General features: G+C 42.7%; 1 protein-coding gene across 1 annotated transcript; it reads left to right on the top strand.

Moving 5' to 3' along the window:
* Positions 1 to 804: 804 nt before the first annotated feature.
* LOC133241268 (pregnancy-associated glycoprotein 1-like) lies at positions 805 to 10,634 on the top strand. The gene is made up of 9 exons (XM_061406531.1): positions 805 to 945; positions 2,010 to 2,160; positions 3,134 to 3,251; positions 3,351 to 3,469; positions 4,663 to 4,856; positions 5,777 to 5,893; positions 8,323 to 8,464; positions 8,552 to 8,650; positions 10,323 to 10,634. Exons 1-9 carry the CDS (start codon positions 845 to 847, stop codon positions 10,470 to 10,472), a joined length of 1,191 nt encoding a protein of 396 aa, XP_061262515.1. The 5' UTR covers positions 805 to 844; the 3' UTR covers positions 10,473 to 10,634.
* Positions 10,635 to 23,417: the final 12,783 nt, after the last annotated feature.

Here is a 23,417-nt window from a genome sequence, read left to right as displayed (position 1 = left end):
ACTGGCCTGCTTTCCAGCATGGGTGAAGTGGAGGAAAGGCTGCTCCCAGCGGTAAGGCCTGTGCTGCCCAGATTCCAACATGATCACCTACTCCTAGTATCATATCTACTGCCTCCTGGGGCCATGAGTTTGTGAGAACTAGACTTCTAGCTCTGTTAAGATAAAGACTACTTTTGTCTTGATCAACTTTGACTTTGAAGCCTTTAACCCAAAACCTAGAACACAGTTCTTCCTTGTATAGTTGTTGGATGATATAAAATATCTTGCGAATGCATGTGACATTTCTTCCAAAACAGAAATCATGAAACTGAAGTACTGCTCTGCCCTAAATCTTTGATGCAGCCTGCCATCATAGGTGCCCCTATGTCTGCCATTATATCTACTACCTAAACCAAGTTGTATATCCCTGGGCTGTCCCTGAAGTCTTCACTTTACCATTTGACAACTTATCATCCTAGCAATGTCCTTGCCAATGAAGACAGCAATGCATATCTCACAAAGTGCCTAGGAAAATGACATGAAACCACGCATGTTAAGCATGACCCCTAGTATCCATTTTCATGACGTTCTTAGCAGTTTTTTCTCCAAGTAGGCAAGGTTTTCTGTCTTCTTAGATGTCCATGCAGATCAGTTTGATTTTCCAGCCAAGATTCAAGGAAGAGATTACAGTTCAATTCTCTGTATTCTGAAAAGCTTCAAAGTCCATTCATCAAGGACACTGATGAAGGTAAAGTTTTTATCGAGACCTTTGTATTTTTTTTTTTTCCAGATCTTTTAGTGGCCTGAAGGGGAAAACTAGGGCAGGTCAGAGCATATATAACTAAGGGCTCCCGGTCACCACTACATGCTAAGATCCCAAACTTTCCTGAGTATTTGGAGCAAGGAAAGAAGCATGAAATGGCTTGTGCTCCTCGGGCTGGTGGCCTTCTCAGAGTGCATAGTCAAGTAAGTATGGGGACTGTATGTCACATCATATTCCTTTCTCGGATTTTTCTTTTCATCTGGTTATTCTTCCACCCATCATGTTTAGAAGGGAATGGAATATTTCCCTGAGAGTCTTAAAGTTCAACTCTTACTTATTGATAAGTAACTTGCTATAGGAACTTCTATCCAACTGCTATTGGATCCCAAGGTCTTCGTGTAGATTTGGGTTGCACAACACTTGGGGTCCAGTCATGTCATGACCTGTTGAAAATGCAACTCCTTGAAACTGTTCATTGCACAGTCTATGCAGATGTTGATGTGGTCCTGTGGAATAGCACTTTTCTACATTTTGTTCAACTGCCCTCTTTTTACCCTGAGTGTTTCAGTGTGTATATGCCTACATCTACATCTATGTATCACTGTCATTTATCTCTCCATCTCCACTGGGAGTCTATTTCTCTTTGTGTTGTTTGCTTTTAATTTTTCATTTGACTCTTACTTCCTTGTCAAGCCTCTGAATTTCCCGTACTTGTTCCCTATATCTTGGATTCTTCTTTCAAACTCTCTCTTCTATTTCAACTTGAAGAAAGATACACTGTTTTATATCTGAAAAGCAGTGTGACCACAGCCAACTCAGAAACCTCTTGCATTTCAATTTTCTCCCTTGTAAAAGAGAACAAGAGTCTTCCTTCCTTGAGGTCCTTTGGGAAGGAATGAGTGGGATGGCAACAGCAATGCTAATGGCTGTCATTGTTGAGACTTCTTATTTATCAAGTACCTTATATCCATCACTTCACTTATCCCCAAGATATTCTATTTGGAGGGTTTGTATTGTTACATTCCACCATTTTGCCGAAGGGGACACTGAGACACCACGTGGTCATATGGCTTACCCAATATTGCAGAAAAGAACCTGTATTCAAATCTATGTCTTTGCCATGGTATATGCATAAAATTCTGATAATAATGTGCCTCATAAAAATGATTAGAAAACACACAGGGCCATTACAATGACAGTTATACCTTAACACTGACAGCTAATTGTAGCATCTTCTTTGTTTTCTTTGTCAAATGCTCGGTGAAAGAATACCTCTAAGGAGAGTGAAGACCATGAGAAAAACCCTCAGTGGAAAAAACACGCTGAACAATTTCTTGAAGGAGCATCCTTACAGACTGTCCCATATTTCTTTTCGTGGCTCAAATCTAACTACTCTGCCGCTGAGAAACATCAGAGATGTGAGTATTTTGGGAGGATGGTGCTCCACAGCACCCACTGGTGCTCTAGCTTAGCATGGGGCTCATCTGGAGGTGCCAGGTGGGATGTTGGGGTTGGGGTTCCTGCAGGAGGCTGAGACACTGGAAAACAGGGACCCCACCCAGAGAAGGTGCTCTCATCCTCAGCTGTTGGTCTTTGTGACTGGGCCTGGCAATTACCAGGTGGCAGGTAAATATCCATTTCTGTGTCAAACATGTGTCATTAGTTTGAGGGTGATTGTTCCTTCTGAACTAAGTGAGCGCCTCAGTTATAGATGAAGAGTGAATCATCACTGATCAAAAGGTAGAACCAACTGCAAAACAATTGTGAATCCCCAGGTAGTGGAATTCAGTTTCCACAGATGCAAGAATGACAGTAGGAAAAAGTTACTAAACCTGTATTCTGTATATGGCCATAAGAATCTAACACAGTGCTTACTGTTTTTAGATTAAAAAAGGGCTTATTTTGTCTTCAAAAATGCCCATGCCAGCCTGAGAGATAGGCAATGAGTAAATACATGTCAAATGAAAGGGTCACCTCTGTGGTGTTGATTGGATGTGGTCTGAGTTTAGAGGGAGTGGCTGGGGTTGATCAAGTAGGACCTCCTGGAGAAGGGGGTGCTAAGGCTTGGTTTGAAGAGACTACAGAGCTTCTCAAATGAAGGCACCAGTACTTCCCTGGGGGTCCAGCAGTCCTGGGAGCCCAGTGGTTATGCCTCTGGGCTTCCCATGCAGGAGATACCACTCCAACGCTTGGTCATAGAGTCAATATCCTGCATACAATATAGCACAGGAAAAATATATCAAATGCAGATACCTCTGTGACCAAAGTCTGTGAGCTGCACAATGGTTAGAAAGTGGTCTCAAGAGATATGTGACACCCAGAGGGAGGCATCAGTGTGGGGATAGAGGGTAGCCAGTTCTGCACTAACCCACTCCCTCCTTCTCCCTGTAGATGCTCTACGTGGGTAACATCACCATTGGAACACCCCCTCAAGAATTCCAGGTTGTCTTTGACACAGGTTCATCTGACTTGTGGGTGCCCTCTGACTTTTGCACCAGTCCAGCCTGTTGTGAGTACAGACACCCCATACCTGGACCATCCTTCACTTGCCCTGCCGCCCTGTTTTTCACCCTTGGCACCTGATGACGCTCATCTCTTGTGTCTGCAGCTACACACGTTAGGTTCAGACATTTTCAGTCTTCCACCTTCCGGCCTACCACTAAGACCTTCAGGATCATCTATGGATCTGGGAGAATGAAAGGAGTTGTTGCGCATGACACAGTTCGGGTAACAGTGTAACAAATGCTGAGTCAGGACTGGATATGAGGTGACCACTGCTTGCAAAACAGATGCAGGACCATCTGGCAGGACCCTTCCTAGCTTAACTTCCATAGATATTGGTAATCTTATCCATAGGATCATGTCTCTGGGGCTGAAGTGCCCATGGTGACACACGAGCAAACAAACTAGCTAACCCAGAGAGTGGATTGAGGTGTGGACTTGCAGTTCCTCTGCCCATGAGCAGTTCAAGATTCATTTCGCTGGGAGCGAGAAGGGATAAAAGCACCCACTTTTATATTAACAGACCGTTCCCACCACTTTCCAGTGATAACTGGTTTAATTCTGCAATAACCCCACAAAGCAGTTACTCTGATTAGCTCACACGATTTATGAGGAAACTGAGGTCCAGACAGCAAGGGCCTTGTTGAGAGCACACATGTGATAAAAGGTGGAGTTAGGCTGGCTTTTCAGGACTGAAGTTGCTGTGGGGTGTTTGGGGACAGGATAAAACTGATCTGGGGACCCTGGGTGCAGTCAAGGGCTTCAGGTATCCAAAGTGGGAAACTGGAGACCTAAGAAGTCAGGGGGTCTGATAAATGAGTTCTCACTCTAGAGGACCCTTGAGAATCTAATAAATCTATGGCTTGCCTCCCCCAAAATTCTTGAGTAGTTCCCCTCTCTCTCTTTCTCTCTCATACTCACTCACACAAATACACATATTCCCCAAAGTGAATTCCCCAGGAGTAATTTCATAGAACCCTGCAAGCAAGATTGTGTTTTTGGCTTCTGTCTTCCTGGACAGATGTAGAATTCACAGTACCTTACAGAGAATGCAGTCCATTTCTGTCATTAGGTCACAGTGATGGCAAAGAGCAGGCTATCTTATTCTAGATTGTGTTGTCCATAAGGTGGCACCAATAGGACCTGGTGTTACTCTTGGTTGCCCCTCCTGTACAGAAGCCACGAGGCCAATTTGACTCACTCAGGTGGTGTTTTTCAGAGGGGAAGATGTTTTAAAATTCACAGTGTCTCTCAAATGGAACCCAAATTCCCCTTCCACCTTGCTCTAACTGTCTGCGGGCAAACAAAGACAGAGCCCAGCCTCAGTTCTTCCCTGAGGATCTAATGGCAATGCACTCCAGCCCAGTCCTAGCCCCACTTTACATATCTGTAAGTGGGAACACGCTTCTCTCCCACAGATTGGGAACCTTGTAAGTACTGACCAGCCGTTCGGCCTAAGCATGGCGGAATACGGGTTGGAGAGCAAAAGATTTGATGGCATCTTGGGCTTGAACTACCCCAATCTATCCTGCTCTGGGGCCATTCCCATCTTTGATAAGCTGAAGAATCAAGGTGCCATTTCTGATCCTGTTTTTGCCTTCTACTTGAGCAAGTAAGTCTGAGATGGACAATTGCTTTCTACACATTATCTGTAAGATGATTTCAGTTGCACAAAAATTACAGAACACTTGATAAAGAAGTATCCTGAGATAATATAACCAAGGATAACTATGGCCCCAGGGCCCTCCCTGCCTTCAGCACTGGCTTTTATAAGTTAAATATTTTTGGAAAACAACCCTACTCCTGGGCTCAAGACCAATAACTTGGTCTAGCGGGGTGAATTATGAGGGAGGCTAATGGAAGGCAACCGGAAACAAGTTGGAGGAAAAAGCAATACGATTTGCTTATGAATTTTATAAGGAAGGAAGGAGAAGGATGGTGGATATCTTTCCTTCCTCATTAGTGCTTTACTGGCAGGACCAGCTACACAATTTGTGGAGCCAGTGAGTAATGAAAGTGTGGGACACAAAAGTGTGGGACCCCTTGTTCAAGAAATATTAGGCATTTCAAGACAGGGAGAGCAGAGGTGGGGTCCCTTCTGAGTGTGGAGCCCTTTGGACAGTGTAGGTCACAGGCCAGTGTAGCCAACTCTGGGTGACCTGAACCCACACCCTTAGAATTCCCAGGCCTTGATTTTCCTGAAAAATGACAAGGTAGACACGAGGAAAGCCAAAACACTTCAGCACCATGTCCTATGGGGGTGTCTGAGCACTCAGGTCGCCGGAGGTCCAGGGTGTCTTCAGAAGACATAGGGGATGGAGCTCAGACAAGTGATTCAGATTCTAACCTCCTCTGTGCCACTCATGAGACATTAACAGACTTCAGTCTGGATCTCAATCTCTCCTAGACGCTATTTCTGCATCTGTACATGGGGACCTTATTAGGGTGTTCATAGTTGGATAAGCACAGCTCTCAGACAGTGCTGCTGTTACTGTCTTCCAAGGACCTCCCCCCACTTTTTTCTCTCTACAGAGACAAGCGAGAGGGCAGTGTGGTGATGTTTGGTGGGGTGGACCACCGCTACTACAAGGGAGAGCTCAACTGGGTACCACTGATTCGAGCAGGTGACTGGATTGTACACGTAGACCGGTAAGCCTCTCCCTCTGAGGGTCAGCCCAAGTGATGCTCCCGCTAATGTACATGGACACAGGAAGACACACATAAATTCATTCTCAGATACACAGTCACACAGACATATACACCACCCAAAATGACACAGACAGACACACAGACACTTGGAAACATACAAGCAGACACATATAAACCTACACAGAGACACATAAAAACATGCATAGCTAGTCAGAGACACATAGAAACACACATACAAATTAACACACAAGCACATAAATACACAAACAACCCATGGGTTCATAATCCCCGGTCTTCTGAGCAAGGCTCTGACCAGGGTCCTAAAAGGGTCCAGATAGGTCTGTGCAGCTGGGATAGGGCTGCACCCACTGCCCTTTGAGGTGGGGAGCATGGTTAGAGGACTCTACAGTGTGGTGAACAGAGGATCAAGGAGAATTTCACCAGCCTGAACAGAGTTATGATAAGATGACCGACTGTCCAAGGCTACCTAGGACATAGGAAGTTCTCAGTACAGATAAATATCAATTTAAAAACAGGGACAGTCCTGAGAAAATGGGGAAAACTGGTCTTTTTAGGGAGCAGCTACCCAGCAGTGGAGAGAGGTTGGCTGCAGTATTAAGACATGAAAGCAACTAATAAAAAAGACACCTCATGTTCATGGGCACACAGTGGTGCAGGGTCTATAACAAAGAATCAAGAAGGTGGGATCCAGGAGTGACCTGAGGACAAGAGGCATAATTGATAGGATTCTGTGTAATACCCTCAGACAAAATCTGTCCTCTCCTTTGGAGTTTCTGTGGGCTAGTCATGTATTTACTGGCCAAGGTCTCAGGGTCTGAGCTGGTTGCAGGAGCAGTGCTGGGAGACACCCTCACCCAGAGGAGCCCCTCTCTCCCCCTACTATGAGAATCTGCTGCCCCTGCAAATCTCCATCTTCACTCTGTGTGTGACCCGTTATTTGTTCCCCACCAGATACAGCTCTCTGGAGGGTTCTTATTATTTTCTCAGTCTTCATTCACTCATTGAACAGATAAGCATTGGGCATCCACTGTGTGTCAGGCACTTTAGGGAGGCAATGAAAGGTTGTTGTTGAATCACGCAAAGATGTGGGGATTCTTGGCCCCAAAGGAGAACAATTCAATCCCGGGCCAGAGATGAGCCTTGATCACCCAGAGCTCTTGTGTAATAAAGTTTTATTAAAGTATAAAGGAGATAGAGAAAGCTTCTGACATAGGCATCAGAAGGGGGCAGAAAGAGTGCCCCCCTGCTAGTCTTCAGCTGGATGTTACATAGTCACTAGCAGTCTGTTAGTGAAAGAAAGGAATGTCTTAAAACTCAGAATGGCACTAGGCCCCTTACCCATAAGATGCATTCTGGGATAATCTTGGCACCAAATGGTTCATCCTGGGCCATAAAATGATTAACGTGAATCTTGAAGAAGGGTAGATCACCATACAAATAGTTTCATTTACATAGATTAGGGGAACAATATCTGAGTATAACGTACTGGTTTGTCAAGCAGGTTCTGGGAAAGGAGGAACAGACTTGAAGACAGACTTTGGGGTAAATGTATAGTACATTAGCATAGCTTAAGATAAACATTTCCATAAGAAAAAGGCATTGGTTATCTCTAGGTTTGAGCATAGTTAACTTCAGGTGAAACCCGGTGTCATTATGGCAACACAGTATTTTAAGAGACACCTCCTTTTAAATTTATATAGAGAAGGAAAAAATATCACTAGTTTGTTTCCTCCTGCAGCTTAAGAGAGATAAAAATGTCTGACACTTGCAGGCTATTTCCTCAGTTTGCAGACCCCTGGCCTTCCTGCCTGTTACCCTCTCAGTAAGGAGAATAAAACTCTCCCTCACATCTAAGAAGGCAGATGTACATGAAGTGACTCGCCTACATAGTGAATTGTGACTTTGGTACATGCTAGACATGAGGAGGAGAAGGCAATGAAAACCCACTAAAGTACTTTGCCTAGAAAATCCCATGGACGGCAGAGCCAGGTGGGCTGCTCTTTATGAGGTCACACAGAGTCGGGCACGACTGAAGTGAATTAGCAGCAGCAGCAGGAGCAGTCATGAGGAAGGGTCTACAGAGAGTGACAAAGACAGGAGACTGATAAACACCAGGGGAAAGACTTCCAGAAAACAATACAATTAAGCTGGAATCTGGAAGATAAGAAGAAATTTGCTAGTCAAAGGGGAGTGCAGTCTTCTAGGAAGGAAGACCAGCTTGTGTCAAGGTAAAAAAGATCCTGGTGTATTCAAGTACTACATTTGAGGATGGTAGGAAAGGTGCTATGTTGAGAGCAAAGGAAAAGAGGGCAAGAGACAAAGGGCTGTTTACGAGACAATCAGGAAGGGGGCAACGCTAAGGAGACTCAGAGTGACCTTGATGTCTGCTTTCTTCCATTGTCTCTCAGCATCACCATGAAAAGAGAGGTTATTGCTTGTTCTGATGGCTGCGCAGCCCTTGTGGACACTGGGACATCACTTATCCAAGGCCCAGGAAGAGTGATCGATAACATACACAAGCTCATTGGTGCCACGCCACGGGGTTCCAAGGTGAAGGGTCATGCCCCAGGGTCACTCCCAGTCTTCACACACGACAAGGATCACCATGGCCAACCTCTCACCCTCTCTCTCTAACAGCATTACGTTTCATGTTCTGTGGTCAATACTCTGCCCTCTATTATCTTCACCATCAATGGCATCAACTACCCAGTGCCAGCTCCAGCCTACATCCTCAAGGTGAGGGGAAAATACTTATGGTTGGTTCTCAAACTGGAGCTTGCAGGAACCCTTGGGCTGCTGCTGGAAGGAGGGTGCCCTTTGGAGGCCACGTCACACCATTGCAGATGCTGCTGAGCCCTGTGGCTGGGCCAGTGCCTCCCACAATACCAATCACTGTGTGGGACATTGATCTTCCTGAAATAAATGTGGAGAGGCCACATCATATGGCATGGTGGGAGTCAGGGAGAGGGAAACAGTAAGGTCCTCAGTCCTCAAAGAGCTTCAATTCAATCTGAACCCGTAGGTGCAAGAACATGAAATTCAGCTCTAGCAGTCCCTGAAATAGGCCATGTTACAAGGAGAATGGCTGGGGACAATCCCAGTGTGATATCCCAGCATAATTTAACAGTCTGCCTTCCCTTCTCAAGATTTTTCTGGTTTAAATGATAAATTACATGCTCAACCTAGTCCTCGCCTGCATCTTCCCCTTACTCTGGACAGGTACCTCCTTTGTTAGTTGGGATCCCCGACCCCTCTGTGGGGAGGTTGGATAATAAGGTGAATAAAGGGTGCATAGTGACTGCTCAGCCCTGGAACAGGGTGGAGGCTTCATGTCAGCTCCCTGTGAGAGTTCAGAGCAGGCTGATGGACTCAAAGAAGGCTTTGAGGAAGAGAGGAAATTTCAGGAATTCTAAAATGACAAACTCATTGAGCCATTTTGAGGGTTGCTTGGTTTAGGCAAAGGTGCACTGGATTCTATGCAAATGGCATCTCAAGGTGGTCTGCACTAAGGGACTGGGGAATTACTAGGGGTGATGAGGGCTACAGACTGACCAGTGGAGATGGGGAGCCAGAGTACATTATCCACCCAAGCATGGAGTGGCCAAAGATGGTGAGTGTGGGCCGAAGGAGGCTTCTCAGAGTTCCTGAGTTAAGTCTTCAAGAACATGTTGTGGGCACTGCTCTATTTAAGATGGATAACCAACATCGAGTTACTTTGTAGCACAAGGAACTCCACTCAGTTATATGACAGCCTGGATGGAAGGAGTATCTTTGGGACAAGGATACCTCGATACATATGGCTGAGTCCCTTTACTGTCCACCTGAAACTCATAATATTGTTAATCAGCTATACTCCAATACAAAATAAAGTTTTTTAATAAAGTATGGATTGTGGGGATGCACGAGGAGAACCAGCATTCTCTGGAGAGAAAACAAGGAGCAGGAATCAGAATGAAAGAATCAGGGAGTGAGGGGAACTATGGACACACTTGTTCTTTTCTAAATAATTATTTTGAAGTGTGGCTAATCTTCAGTGTTGCATTAAATTCTGCTGCACAACAATGTGACTCAGTTATACACATAGAAATATATTATTTTCTTATTGTTTTTCATGTGGTTTACCACTGAATATTGAATATAATTCCTGACGCTCTACAATAGGACTTTGTTGTTTTTCATTCCTCTGTTTCACCAACTCCCAGTCCTCCACTCACCACACCCTTCCACATGACAACCTCATGTCTTGGCCCTCTTTGGTTTTGGATGAACTCTCATATCCCCTGCTGCTGAGAAAACCCCTTCATACTTACTAAAAGAGGGAAATAAAGAATTTTGCTGGGTCTGGATATTGGGGGGGAGTCACCGGCAAGGGCTCATGCTGACTGGTGTCTGTTTCTGACTTCCCCAGGATTCTAGAGGCTACTGCTATACCACCTTTAAAAAGCAAAGAGTGAGGAGATCTACAGAGAGCTGGTTACTGGGTGATGTCTTCCTGAGGCTGTATTTCTCAGTCTTTGATCGAGGAAATGACAGGATTGGCCTGGCACCAGCAGTGTAAATGCTTGGAGTGGTTCAGGAATCAGTAAGGCCGCTCCTAACACACAGTCACTCACACTTCGGGCACTCCTGCCCAGGATGCTGGTGAACTGTATTTGGTGGTTTGTACACCCTATTCTCAGTAAAGAATAAAGGGTTTCACTCTTATTGGTGCTGAAACAAATGTTGCCTCTGTTTGTGTCTGGGTGTGAAGGATCTAGAACCAAGTCTGAATCAAAATTGAGAGGAGCCCTACTCCAACTGGCTTCAAGGAACAGGGAGATTCATGCAAATGATTCTGGGAATCCAGGATACAAAAATCAGAGCAAATACAAAGATCTCAGTGACTGGATCCAAGAAATCTGCAGGCATCAATTCTCCCTCAGCCTCACTATTTCCCTTCGGTCTACTTTGATGGTCTTAGCCTGGCAACTTTTTTCCTTAAGGCTTCTACACCTAGTGAGGGAGTTCAAGCTACATGCCCTAGGGTTTTAAATCCTGAAGGCATCACCTAGTAAGGAAAAAAGTTTGCAGACATCAGAGTTCAAGGGTGTTCTCTGAATCACCCACCTCAGTTCACATGTACAGCCCTAGATCAGCCATCCTGGCAGGGACATGGGGTCTTATGACTGGCTTTACATGGTCTTTGTTCCTGACCCAGCCACACACATGATTGTCAATTTCCTCCAGAACTACATGACTGAAGCTGGGGAGAGGCAGCCACAAGGATAACAACTGGCAGATGGTCTAGGCCATAGAAAAGTTTGTGATGACCCACCAACTCCACCACCTCCTCATTCAGAGGAATTATAAGTTGTAATGAAATAGACTCTTATCATCCAATCTCAGACAAACTTCTCACTGGGCTTCTCCTCCAGGGGACTTTTGGGTGAGGTGCTTTATGAAGAGTTGGTTCCCTCTTTTTCCCATCCCCCAGTCACCAGCTCTCTGCCACATATTCCTGATCTGTCCTTTCCAGTCCCACTTGGTAAGTGGTGGTGGCCCCAGTGGATCCCTGAGCCATATCTCTCCTCCAGGGCCCAGAATGCCACTTCCTTGGCCTCCAATGCTGCTGGGGAGAATGCAATGCATGTATCGGGGGACCCAGGGTACACAGAGCCTTCAGCCTTTCTGAGCTTCCTCCAGGGGTGGAGCTACAAACTATTTGCTTGGAGCTGCTATGGTTAGGCACCTTTCAGTGGAAGCGTCCTTTCTTTCCATCTGTACCGCTCAGTACATTCCTCAGCTAAGACAGCAATGGTCAGAGGTTGATTTGCTTTCAGATTGACTGGTTTGATCTCCTTGGTTTATAAGGGACTCTCAAGAATCTTCTCAAGCACCGCAGTTCAAAAGCTCAATTCTTTGGCCTTTACCCTTTCTCATGGTTCAGATCGCTCATCTGTACATGATTACTGGAAAAATCATAGCTTTGACACTACAGACCTCTGTAGCAAAGTGAGTCTATGCTTTTTAATACACTGTGCAGGTTTTTCATAACCTTTCTTCCTTCCAAGAAGCAAGTGTCTTTTATTTTTGGGCTGCAGTCAAGGTCCATTGTGGTTTGCGAGCCCAAGAAAATAAAATCTGCCACTGTTTCCACGTTTCCCTCATCTATATACCATGATGTGGTGGGACCGGATGCCATGAATGTTGAGTATATTTTTGTGAAGAGTGTTTTGAATGAGTTTTAAGCCAGTTTTTGCATCTCCTCTCCTCATCAAGAGGCTCTTTAGTTCCTCTCTACTTTCTGCCATTAGGGCAGTGTCATCTTCATATCTGTGGATGTTGATATTTCTCCCAGCAATCTTTATTGCATCTTGGGATTTATGCAGTCCAACATATTTAATGATGTATCCTATATAGAAGTTAAATAACCAGAGTGAGAATGTACACCTTGTCACGCTTCTTTCCCAGTTTTACATCTGTCAGTTGTTCTGTGTCTGATTCTAACTGCGGCTTTTTTACCTACATACAGACTTTTCAGGAGACAGGTAAGGTGATCTGGTACTTCCATTTCCTTAAGAATCTTCCACAGTTTGTTGTGGTCCTTTATGTGAAAGGCTTTAGCATAATCAGTGAAGCAGACGGAAATGCTTTCTGGGATTCCCTTGCTTTCTCTATGATCCAATGGATGTTGCCAATTTGATCTCTTGTTCCTCAAACCAGTTTGTACATCAGGAATTTTTCAGTTCATGCAGTGTTGAAGCTTAGCTTGAAGGATTTTGAGCATTACCTTGCAAGCAAGTAAGATGAGCACAATTGCATGATAGGTTGAACATTCTTTGGAATTGCCTTTCTTTTTGATTGGAATGAAAATTGACTTTTCCCAGCACTGTGGCCACTGCTGAGTTTTCCAAATTTGCTGACATATTGAAAGCAGCACTTTTACAGCCTCATTCTTTAGGATTTTTAAATAGCTCAGCTGGAATTCCATCACCTCTCCTATCATTGTTTGTAGTGATGCTTCCTAAGGCCCACTTGACTTCATACTCCAGTATATCTGGCTTTACACGAGTGATGCAAGCATCATCCCTATCCCAGTGTTTATGGCTGTTTTTGTACAGTTCTTCTGTGTGTTCTTGCCACCTCTTCTTAATCTCATCTGCTTCTGTTAAGTCTCTGACTTTTCTGACCTTTATTGTGCCCATTCTTGCATGAAGTGCTCCTCTGGTAGCTCCAATTTTCCTGAAGTGATCTATATTCTTTACAATTCTATTATTTTCCTCTAATTCTTGCAGTGTTCACTTATGAAGACTTATATCCCCTTGCTAGTCTCTGGAAATCTGCATTCCATTTAATATATCTTTCCCTTTCTCTTTTGCCTTTCACTTCTCTTTTTTTCTCAGCTATTTTAAGGCTTCCTCAGGTAACCCCTTTTCCTTCTCACATTTGGTTTTCTTGGCGATGGTTTTGGTGACCACCTCCCGTACAATGTTACAAACCTCCATCCATAGATCTTCAGGCTTCCAGACCAAATCCCTTGAATCTATTTTTCATCTCCATTATAAAATCATAAGGGATTTGATTTAAGTCATAGCTGAATATTCTACTGGTTTTCCTTACTTACTTCAATTAAAGCCTGACTACTGCTTGCTTCTGCCTAAGCATTGTTGCCAGATCACCACCCACCACTCCCAGTGGGTGTGGAGCAAAAACACACAATTTGGGGACTGTTACCCTGGGTTTGTGCTTGGCTTTTCACGTGCTTGGCTGTGGGACCTTGATCAAGTCCCTTAAGCTCAGTTTTCTCATCTGGTCAATGGGCACGATGATGATAATTCCACCTCTAGATGCATGTGTGCCTGCTAAGAAGAAGTGGCCCTGAGAGGGCTTACTTGGTTCCTGAGTCTGGAAAAAGTATGAATTATTTTGCCACCTGGGGAGATGGAAATCTTCTGTTTAGAGGTTATGGCTGCCATCCCCAAGGCTAAATATTGATTCAAGCCAAATGACATCTATTTCTGAACCCTGACCCAGAACTCTGACTGAGCTGGTACTTCTTTCTGTTTTCTGGGCTCCCACAAGAGCTAATGATTATTGGCTCAGATTACTCCCTTCCTCATCCTTACCAGTCAGCCTTTCCTTGTCAACTACTTCTCCCCTGAAATCACACTGCAAGGAAAGTCATAAAGGCTCTTGGTCTCATGTCAGTTTCCCACATCTCCAGCATAGCAACAAGTAGCTGTTATGGGTACTTATCATAGCAACAACTATGGCAACCTGTACAGTCCAATCTCAGCCTGTTAAATTAATCTTTCCTTATTTGGCCCCTCATGTTTAAATTACCTATAGTTGCTTTAATAATCTTCCTATGCTTGTTGTTTAATGTCGAAATATGTGTGGACCTCATCTAGTTTGCTTTCCAAAGCATAATTCCAACCATTAAGCATAATTCCAATCATTCCACTTGGCAATTAAGTAACCAAACATTTAGTTATCTAACTACCCACAGGAATTGACAAAAGCAAACCACCCATCATGCATTTGTTGCTTTCCCGAAAACACCATTGAAGTGATCTGCTGAAACAATGTGATACATTGCCATGTACACTCCAGAAGGGACACTTTTTCTCTGGATTTGTTTTCCATCTAGTGCAGAATGTCTACCATAAGCCTGGCCCTCCAGCAGCTGGTCACCTACTTTTTGCAGACTCAGCCTACTCCATATCCCTTCCACATCTCTCAGTAAAATCTAGAGAACAGGCTCAGTCAAAGTTCTCACTCCTGCAGAAAACAGTTTTTTGTTTGTTTGTTTGTTTTTTGTATTTTTAGAAAACAATATTTGGTAATACATTCAAAATCTTGTGCTCCTTGCCTTGGATTCAAGGACCTACACCAGAGGATGGGAAGTCTCCCCTTCCACCTAAATTTTCACCACTTCCACCAGGGCCACAGGCTTTACTGGATCTGAAAGACTTCTGCCTGCTCCCTGATATCCTCTGTACATCAGTTCAGTTTACTCTCTGTCATGTCCAACTCTTTGCTATATCGTGGGGTGCAGCATGCCAGGTTTCCCTGTTCATCACTAACTCCTGGAGCTTGCTCAAACTCATCTTCATCAGGTCGGTGATGCCACCCAACAATTTCATCTTCTGTCTTCCCCTTTGCCTTATTCCTTTAATATTTCCCTGCATCAGGGTCTTTTCTAATGAGTCAGTTCTTCCCATCAGGTGGCCAATGTATTGGAGGTTCAGCTTCAGCATTAGTCCTTCCAATGAATATTCAGGAATTATTTCTTTTAACATGGACTGGTTGGATCTCCTTGTAGTCCAAGGGACTCTCAAGAGTCTTGTCCAACACCACAGTTTAAAAGCATCAGTTCTTTGGTACTCAGCTTTCTTTATGGTCCAACTCTCACATCTACTCACAATTTCTGGTAAAACCATAGTTTTGACTATACAGACCTTTGTTGGTAAAGTAATGTCTCTTAGAAGTATGTCTACATAGTAATGTCTACATAGAAGAACTGCACAAAAAAGATATTAATGACCCATATGACCACGATGGTGTGATCACTCACCTAGAGCTAGACAGTCCTGATATGCGAAGTCAAATGGATCTTCAGAAGCATCACTAAGAGCAAAGCTAGTGGAGGTGATGACATTGCAGTTGAGCTATATCAGATCCTAAAAGATGATGCTGTTAAAGTGCTGCACTCAATATGCCAGCAAATGTGGAAAAGTCAGCATTGGCCACAGGACTGGAAAGGTCGTTTTCATTGCAATCTCCCAAAAAGGTGATTTCAAAGAATGTTCAACTACCACAGAGTTCCACTCATCTCACATGCTACAAATGTAATTTATCCAAGCAAGTCTTCAACAGTAAGTACATAAACTGTGAAATTCCATATGTTCAAGCTGGATTTAGAAAAGGCAGAGGAACCAGAGATCCAAGTGTCAACATTTGTTGGATCGTAGAAAAAGGAATAGAACTTGAGAAAAACACCTACTTCTGCTTTATTGACCATGAAAAAACCTTTGACTGTGTTGATCACAACAAACTGTGGAAAACTTACAGAGATGGGAATATCAGACCATCTTACCTGCCTTCTGAGAAATCTGTATGCAGATCAAGATGCAACAGTTAGAACTGAACATGGAAGAGCAGAGTGGTTCCAAATCGGGAATGGAGTACATAAAGGCTGTGTATTGTCACCTGGGTTATTTAACTTATATGTAAAGTACGTCATGTGAAATGCCCAACTGGATGAAGCACAAGCTGGAATCAAGATTGCTGGGAGAAATATCAATACCCTCAGATAGGCAGAAGACACCACCCTCATGGCAGCAATTGAAGCAAAATTAAATAGCCTCTTGATAAAATGAAATAAGAGAGCGAAACATCTGGTTTAAACTTCACACTCAGCTAATGAAGATCATGGCATTTGGCCCCATCACTTCATGGCAAATAGATGGGGAAACAATGGAAACAGAGACTTTATTTTTGGAGGCTCCAAAATCACTGCAGATGATGACTGCAACCATGAAATTAAAAGATGCTTGCTCATTTGAAGAAAAACTATGACAAACCTATACAAATTTTTTAAAAGTAGAGACATTATTTTGCTGAAAATTTCATTATAATCAAAGCTATGATTTTTCTAGTTGTCATGTATGGATGTGACAGTTGCACCATAAAGAATGGTGAGTGATGAAGAATTGATGGTTTTGAACTGTGGCATTGGATAAGACTCTTGAGAGTCCCTTGGACTGCACAGAAATACACCCAGTCATCCTAAAGGAAATGAATCCTGAATATTCATTGGAAGGACCGATGCTGAAATTGAACTTCCAATACTTTGGCCAACTGATGTAAAGAACTGACTCATTAGAAAAGACCCTGTTACTGGGAAAGACTGAAGGCAAGAGAAGAGGATCACAGAGGATGAGATGGTTGGATGGAATCACCAACTCGATGGACATGAGTTTGCCCAAGCTCCAAGAGTTGGTGAGGAACAGCGAGCCCTGGCGTGCTGAAGTCCATGGGGTTTCAAAGAGTCAGACATGACTGAGGAACTGAACCGAACTAAACATACCACATAGCAAATACTATTTGTAATCGGCATGTTTCTCCAGCAAGACTGAGGCTCCCTAAGGCCCCAACACATATCCCCAGTCAAGTTTGCACCCATGCACAGAAGTCAGTGCCTAGCATTCACAAGGCATTAAGTGAGTTCTGGTTGCAGGGGGACCTCCATTTTAGTCGACATAAAGGAGTTAAGGACACATTTATCCTCCTGTCTCATATAACTCCAAAATAGAAAAGGCAAATGAAAGAGCATTGTTTTACATCAAACATCTGGCAGCAGAGAATGGATTCCTGAGGTGGGGAGCAAGCAAGGAGAGTTCTGCAATTGCCCCAACTCTAGAAATAGTTTCCAACACATGCATGGAAGGTGTACCTAGGCAGAGACAAACAGTGTCCCCAAGAAGAGAGATTTATGACTCTGTATAGTTAGAGTTCACAGGAAAGAGCTACATACATAGAACTGTGGGAAGGTACAGGTGATATCCTTCCAGGTTTCAGCAGAGTTGATAGTACTGGTCTGAATTATAGGGAACAATCCTTGAGTCTCAAATTGCACCAAGTCTAATTGTGTCCCCACCCACCAGTGTGGAAATTACTCTTTTTTTTAAATATAAACTTATTTATTTTTATTGGAGGCTAATTACTTTACAATATTGTATTGGTTTTGCCATACATTGACATGATCTGCCACGCATGTACACGTGTTCCTCATCCTGTTCCCCCTCCCACCTCCCTTCCCATACCATCCATCTGGGTCATCCCAATGCACCAGCCCCGAGCATCCTGTATCATGCATCGAACCTGGACTGGTGATTCGTTTCACATATGATAATATACATGTTTCAATGCCATCCTCCCAAATCATCCCACCCTCGCCCTCTCCCACAGAGTCCAGAAGACTGTTCTATACATCTGTGTCTATTTTGATGTCTCACATACAGGGTTATTACCATCTTTCTAAATTCCATATATGTGCATTCAGTTCAGTTCAGATGCTCAGTCGTGTCCGAATCTTTGTGACCCCATGAATCACAGCACTCCAGGCCTCCCTGTCCATCACCAACTTCCGGAGTTCTCTCAAACTCACGTCCATCATGTCGGTGATGACATCCAGCCATCTCATCCTCTGTCGTCCCCTTCTCCTCCTGCTCCCAATCCCTCCCAGCATCAGAGTCCTTTCCAATGAGTCAAATCTTCCCATGAGGTGGCCAAAGTATTGGAGTTGCAGCTTCAGTATCATTCCTTTCAAAGAACTCCCAGGGCTGATCTCCTTTATTTTATTTTTTAATATGAATTTATTTATTTTAATTGGAGGTTAATTACTTTACAATATCGTATTGATTTTGCCATACATCAACATGAATCCACCACAGGTATACACGCATTCCCCATTCCGAAGCCCCCTCCCTCCTCCCTCCCCATACCATCCCTCTGGGTCATCCCAGTTCACCAGCCCCAAGCAACCAGTATCATAGAATGGACTGGTTGGATCTGCTTGCAGTCCAAGGGACTCTCAAGAGTCTTCTCCAACACCACAGTTCAAAAGCATCAATTCTTCAGCGCTCAGCTTTCTTCATAGTCCCACTCTCACATCCATACATGACCACTGGAAAAACCATAGCCTTGACTAAACGGACTTTTGTTGGCAAAGTACTGTCTCTGCTTTTCAATATGCTATCTAGGTTAGTCATAAGTTTTCTTCCAAGGAGTAAGCGTCTTTTAATTTCATGGCTGCAGTCACCATCTGCAGTAATTTTGGAGCCCCAAAAAATAAAGTCTGACACTGTTTCCACTGTTTCCCCACCTATTTCCCATGAAGTGATGGGACCAGATGCCATGATCTTCGTTTTCTGAATGTTGAGCTTTAAGCCAAATTTTTCACTCTCCTCTTTCATTTTCATCAAAGGCTTTTTAGTTCCTCTTCACTTTCTGCCATAAGGCTGGTGTCATCTGCATATCTGAGGTTCTTGATATTTCTCCCGGCAATCTTGATTCCAGCTTGTGCTTCTTCCAGTCCAGCGTTTCTCATGATGTACTCTGCATATAAGTTACATAAGCAGGGTGACAATATACAGCCTTGATGTACTCCTTTTCCTATTTGGAGCCAGTCTGTTGTTCCATGTCCAGTTCTAACTGTTGCTTCTTGAACTGCATACAAATTTCTCAAGAGGCAGATTAGGTGGTCTGGTATTCCAATCTCTTTCAGGATTTTCCACAGTTTATTGTGATCCACACAGTCAAAGGCTTTGGCGTAGTCAATAAAGCAGAAATAGATGTTTTTCTGGAATTCTCTTGTTTGTTTGATGATCCATCGGATGTTGGCAATTTGATCTCTGATTCCTCTGCCTTTTCTAAAACCAGCTTGAACATCTGGAATTTCACGGTTCAAATATTGCTGAGGGCTGGCTTGGAGAATTTTGAGCATTACTTTACTAGCGTGTGAGATGAGTGCAATTGTGCTGTAGTTTGAGCATTCTTTGGCACTGCCTTTCTTTGGGATTGGAATGAAAACTGACCTTTTCCAGTCCTGTGGCCACTGCTGAGTTTTCCAAATTTGCTGACATATTGAGTGTTGCACTTTCACAGCATCATCTTTCAGGATTTGAAATAGCTCAAACTGGAATTCCATCACCTCCACTAGCTTTGTTCGTAGTGATGCTTTCTAAGGCCCACTTGACTTTACATTCCAGGATATCTGGCTCTAGGTGAGTGATCACAGCATCATGATTATCTTGGTTGGGAAGATCTTTTTGTACATTTCTTCTGTGTATTCTTGCCATCTCTTCTTAATATCTTCTGCTTCTGTGAGGTCCATGCCATTTCTGTCCTTTGTCGAGCCCATCTTTTCATGAAATCTTCCCTTGGTATCTCTAATTTTCTTGAAGAGATCTATAGGCTTTCCCATTCTGTTGTTTTCCTCTATTTCTTTGCATTGATCACTGAGGAAGGCTTTTTAAAATTTCTTCTTGCTGTTAGTGTACTGTATTAGTGTTTTTCTCTCTGGCTTACTTCACTCTGGTTAATAGGCTCCAGTTTCATCCACCTCATTAGAACTGATTCAAATGTATTCTTTTTAATGGCTAAGTAATATTCCATTGTGCATATGTAGCAAAGCTTTCTTATCCATTTGTCTGCTGATGGACATCTAGGTTGCTTCCATGTCCTGGCTATTATAAACAGTGCTGTGATGAACATTGGGGTACACGTGTCTCTTTCGATTCTTGTTACCTTGGTGTGTATGCCCAGCAGTGGGATTGCTGGGTCATATGGCAGTTCAATTTCCAGTTTTTAAGGAATCTCCACACTGTTCTCCAGAGTGGCTGTACTAGTTTGCATTCCCACCAACAGTGTAAGAGGGTTCCCTTTTCTCCACACCTTCTCCAGCATTTACTGCTTGTAGACTTTTGGATTGCAGCCATTCTGACTGGCGTGAAATGGTACCTCATTGTGGTTTTGATTTGCATTTCTCTGATAATGAGTGATGTTGAGCATCTTTTCATGTGTTTGTTATCCATCTGTATATCTTTTTTGGAGAATGTCTGTTTAGTTCTTTGGCCCATTTTTTGATTGGGTCGTTTATTTTTCTGGAATTGAGCTGCAGGAGTTGCTTGTATATTTTTAAGATTAATTCTTTGTTAGTTGCTTCATTTGCTATTATTTTCTCCCAATCTGAAGGCTGTCTTTTCACCTTGCTTATAGTTTCCTTTGTTGTGCAGAAGCTTTTAATTTTAATTATGTCCCATATGTTTTCTTTTTGCTTTTATTTCCAATATACTGGGCGGTGGATCATAGCGAATCCTGCTGTGATTTATGTCCGTGAGTGTTTGCCTATGTTCTCCTCTAGGAGTTTTATAGTTTCTGGTTGTACGTTTAGATATTTAATCTATTTTGAGTTTATTTTTGTGTATGATGTTAGAATGGAGAAGGCACTGGCAACCCACTCCAGTACTCTTGCCTGGAGAATCCCATAGGTGGAGTAGCCTGGTAGGCTGCAGTCCATGGGGTCGCTAAGAGTTGGGCACGACTGAGTGACTTCACTCTCACTTTTCACTTTCATGCATTGGAGAAGGAAATGGCAACCCACTCCAGTGTTCTTGCCTGGAGAATCCCAGGGACAGGGGAGTCTTGTAGGCTGCCATCTATGGGGTCGCACAGAGTTGGACACAACTGAAGTGACTTAGCAGCAGCAGCAGCAGCATGACGTTAGAAAGTGTTCTTGTTTCATTCTTTTACAATTGGTTGACCAGTTTTCCCAGCACCACTTGTTAAAGAGATTGTCTTTTCTCCATTGTATGTTCTTGCCTCCTTTGTCAAAGATAAGGTGTCCATAGGTGCATGGATTTATCTCTGGGCTTTCTATTTTGTTCATTGATCTATACTTCTGTCTTTGTGCCAGTACCATACTGTCTTCATGACTGTGGCTTTGTAGTAGAGCCTTAAGTCAGGCAGGTTGATTCCTCCAGTTCGATTCTTCTTTCTCAAGATTCCTTTGGTTATTCAAGGCTTTTTGTATTTCCATAGAAATTCTGAAATTATTTGTTCTAGCTCGGTGAAAAGTACCATTGGTCGCTTCATAGGGATTGCATTGAATATATAGATTGTTTGGGGTAATATCCTCATTTTCACTATATTGATTCTTCCAATCCATGAACACGGTATATTTCTCCATCTGTTAGTGTCCTCTTTGATTTCTTTCACCAGTGTTTTGTAGTTTTCTATATATAAGTCTTTCGTTTTTTTTACATAGATATAGTCCTAAGTATTTTATTCTTTTAATTGCAATGGTGGGTGGAATTGTTTTCTTAATTTCTTTTTCTATTTTCTCATTATTAGTGTATAGGAATGAAAGGGATTTATGTGTGTTAACTTTATATCCTGCAACTTTACTATATTCATTGATCAGCTCTAGTAATTTTCTGGTGGAGTCTTTAGGGTTTTCTATGTAGAGGATCATGTCATCTGCAAACAGTGAGAGTGTTACTTCTTCTTTTCCAATTTAGATTCCTTTTATTTCTTTTTCTGTTCCGATTGCTGTTGCCAATACTTCCAAAACTATGTTGAATAGTAGTGGTGAGAGTGAGAACCCTTGTCTTGTTCCTGACTTTAGGGGAAATGCTTTCAATTTTTTACCAGTGACGATAATGTTTGCTATGGGACTGTCATATACAGCTTCTCCTATGTTAAGGTATGTTCCTTCTATTCCTGGAGGGTTTTATCATAAATGGATGTTGAATTTTGTCAAAGGCTTTCTCTGCATCTGTTGAGATTATCATGTAGCTTTTATTTTTCAAATTGTTAATGTGGTGTATTCCATTGATTGATTTGTGGATATTGAAGAATCCTTGCATCCCTGGGATAAAGCCCACTTGGTCATGATGTATGATCTTTTTAATGTGTTGTTGGATTCTGATTGCTAGAATTATGTTAACGATTTTTGCATCTATATTCATCAGTGATATTGGCCTATAGTTTTCTTTTTTTGTGGCATCTTTGTCAGGTGTTGGTATTAGGGTGACGGTGGCCTCATAGAATGAATTCGTAAGTTTACCTTCCTCTGCAATTTTCTGGAAGAGTTTGAGTAGGATAGGTGTTAGCTCGTCTCTAAATTTTTGGTAGAATTCAGCTATGAAGCCGTCTGTTCCTGAGCTTTTGTTTGCTGGAAGATTTCTGATTACAGTTTCAATTTCCATGCTTGTGATATGTCTGTTAAGATTTTCTATTTATTCCTGGTTCAGTTTTGGAAAGTTGTACTTTTCTAAGAATTTGTCCATTTCTTCCAAGTTGTCCATTTTATTGGCATATAATTGCTGATAGTAGTCTCTTATGATCCTTTGTATTTCTGTGTTGTCTGTTGTGATCTCTCCATTTTCATTTCTAATTTTATGGATTTGATTTTTCTCCCTTTGTTTCTTAATGAGTCTGGCTAATGGTTTGTCAACTTTATTTATCCTCTTAAAGAACCAGCTTTTGGCTTTGTTGATTTTTGCTATGATCTCTTTTATTTCTTTTGCATTTATTCCTGCTCAAATTTTGTAGATTTTTTTCCTTCTACTAACACTGGCGTTCTTCATTTCTTCCTTTTCTAGTTGCTTTAGATGTAGAGTTAGGTCATTTTTTTTACTTTTTTCTTGTTTCTTGAGTTAAGCCTGTATTGCTATGAACCTTCCCCTTATCACTGCCTTTACAGTGTCACACAGGATTTGGGTTGTTTTGTTTTCATTTTCATTCATTTCTATGCATATTTTGATTCCTCTTTTGATTTCTTCTGTGATTTGTTGGTTATTCATCAGCGTGTTTTTCACCCTCCATATGTTGGAATTTTTAATAGTTTTTTTCTCCTGTAATTGAGATCTAATCTTACTGCATTGTGGTCAGAAAAAGATGCTTGGTTTTGCCATATATCAAAATGAATCTGCCACAGGTATACATGTGTTCCCCA

The sequence above is a fragment of the Bos javanicus genome, chromosome 29 (assembly GCF_032452875.1).
Source record: "Bos javanicus breed banteng chromosome 29, ARS-OSU_banteng_1.0, whole genome shotgun sequence".
NCBI lineage: Eukaryota > Metazoa > Chordata > Mammalia > Artiodactyla > Bovidae > Bos > Bos javanicus.
The sequence above is the reverse complement of the archived record's forward strand: the minus strand, read 5'-3'. Positions and strand labels throughout refer to the sequence as shown.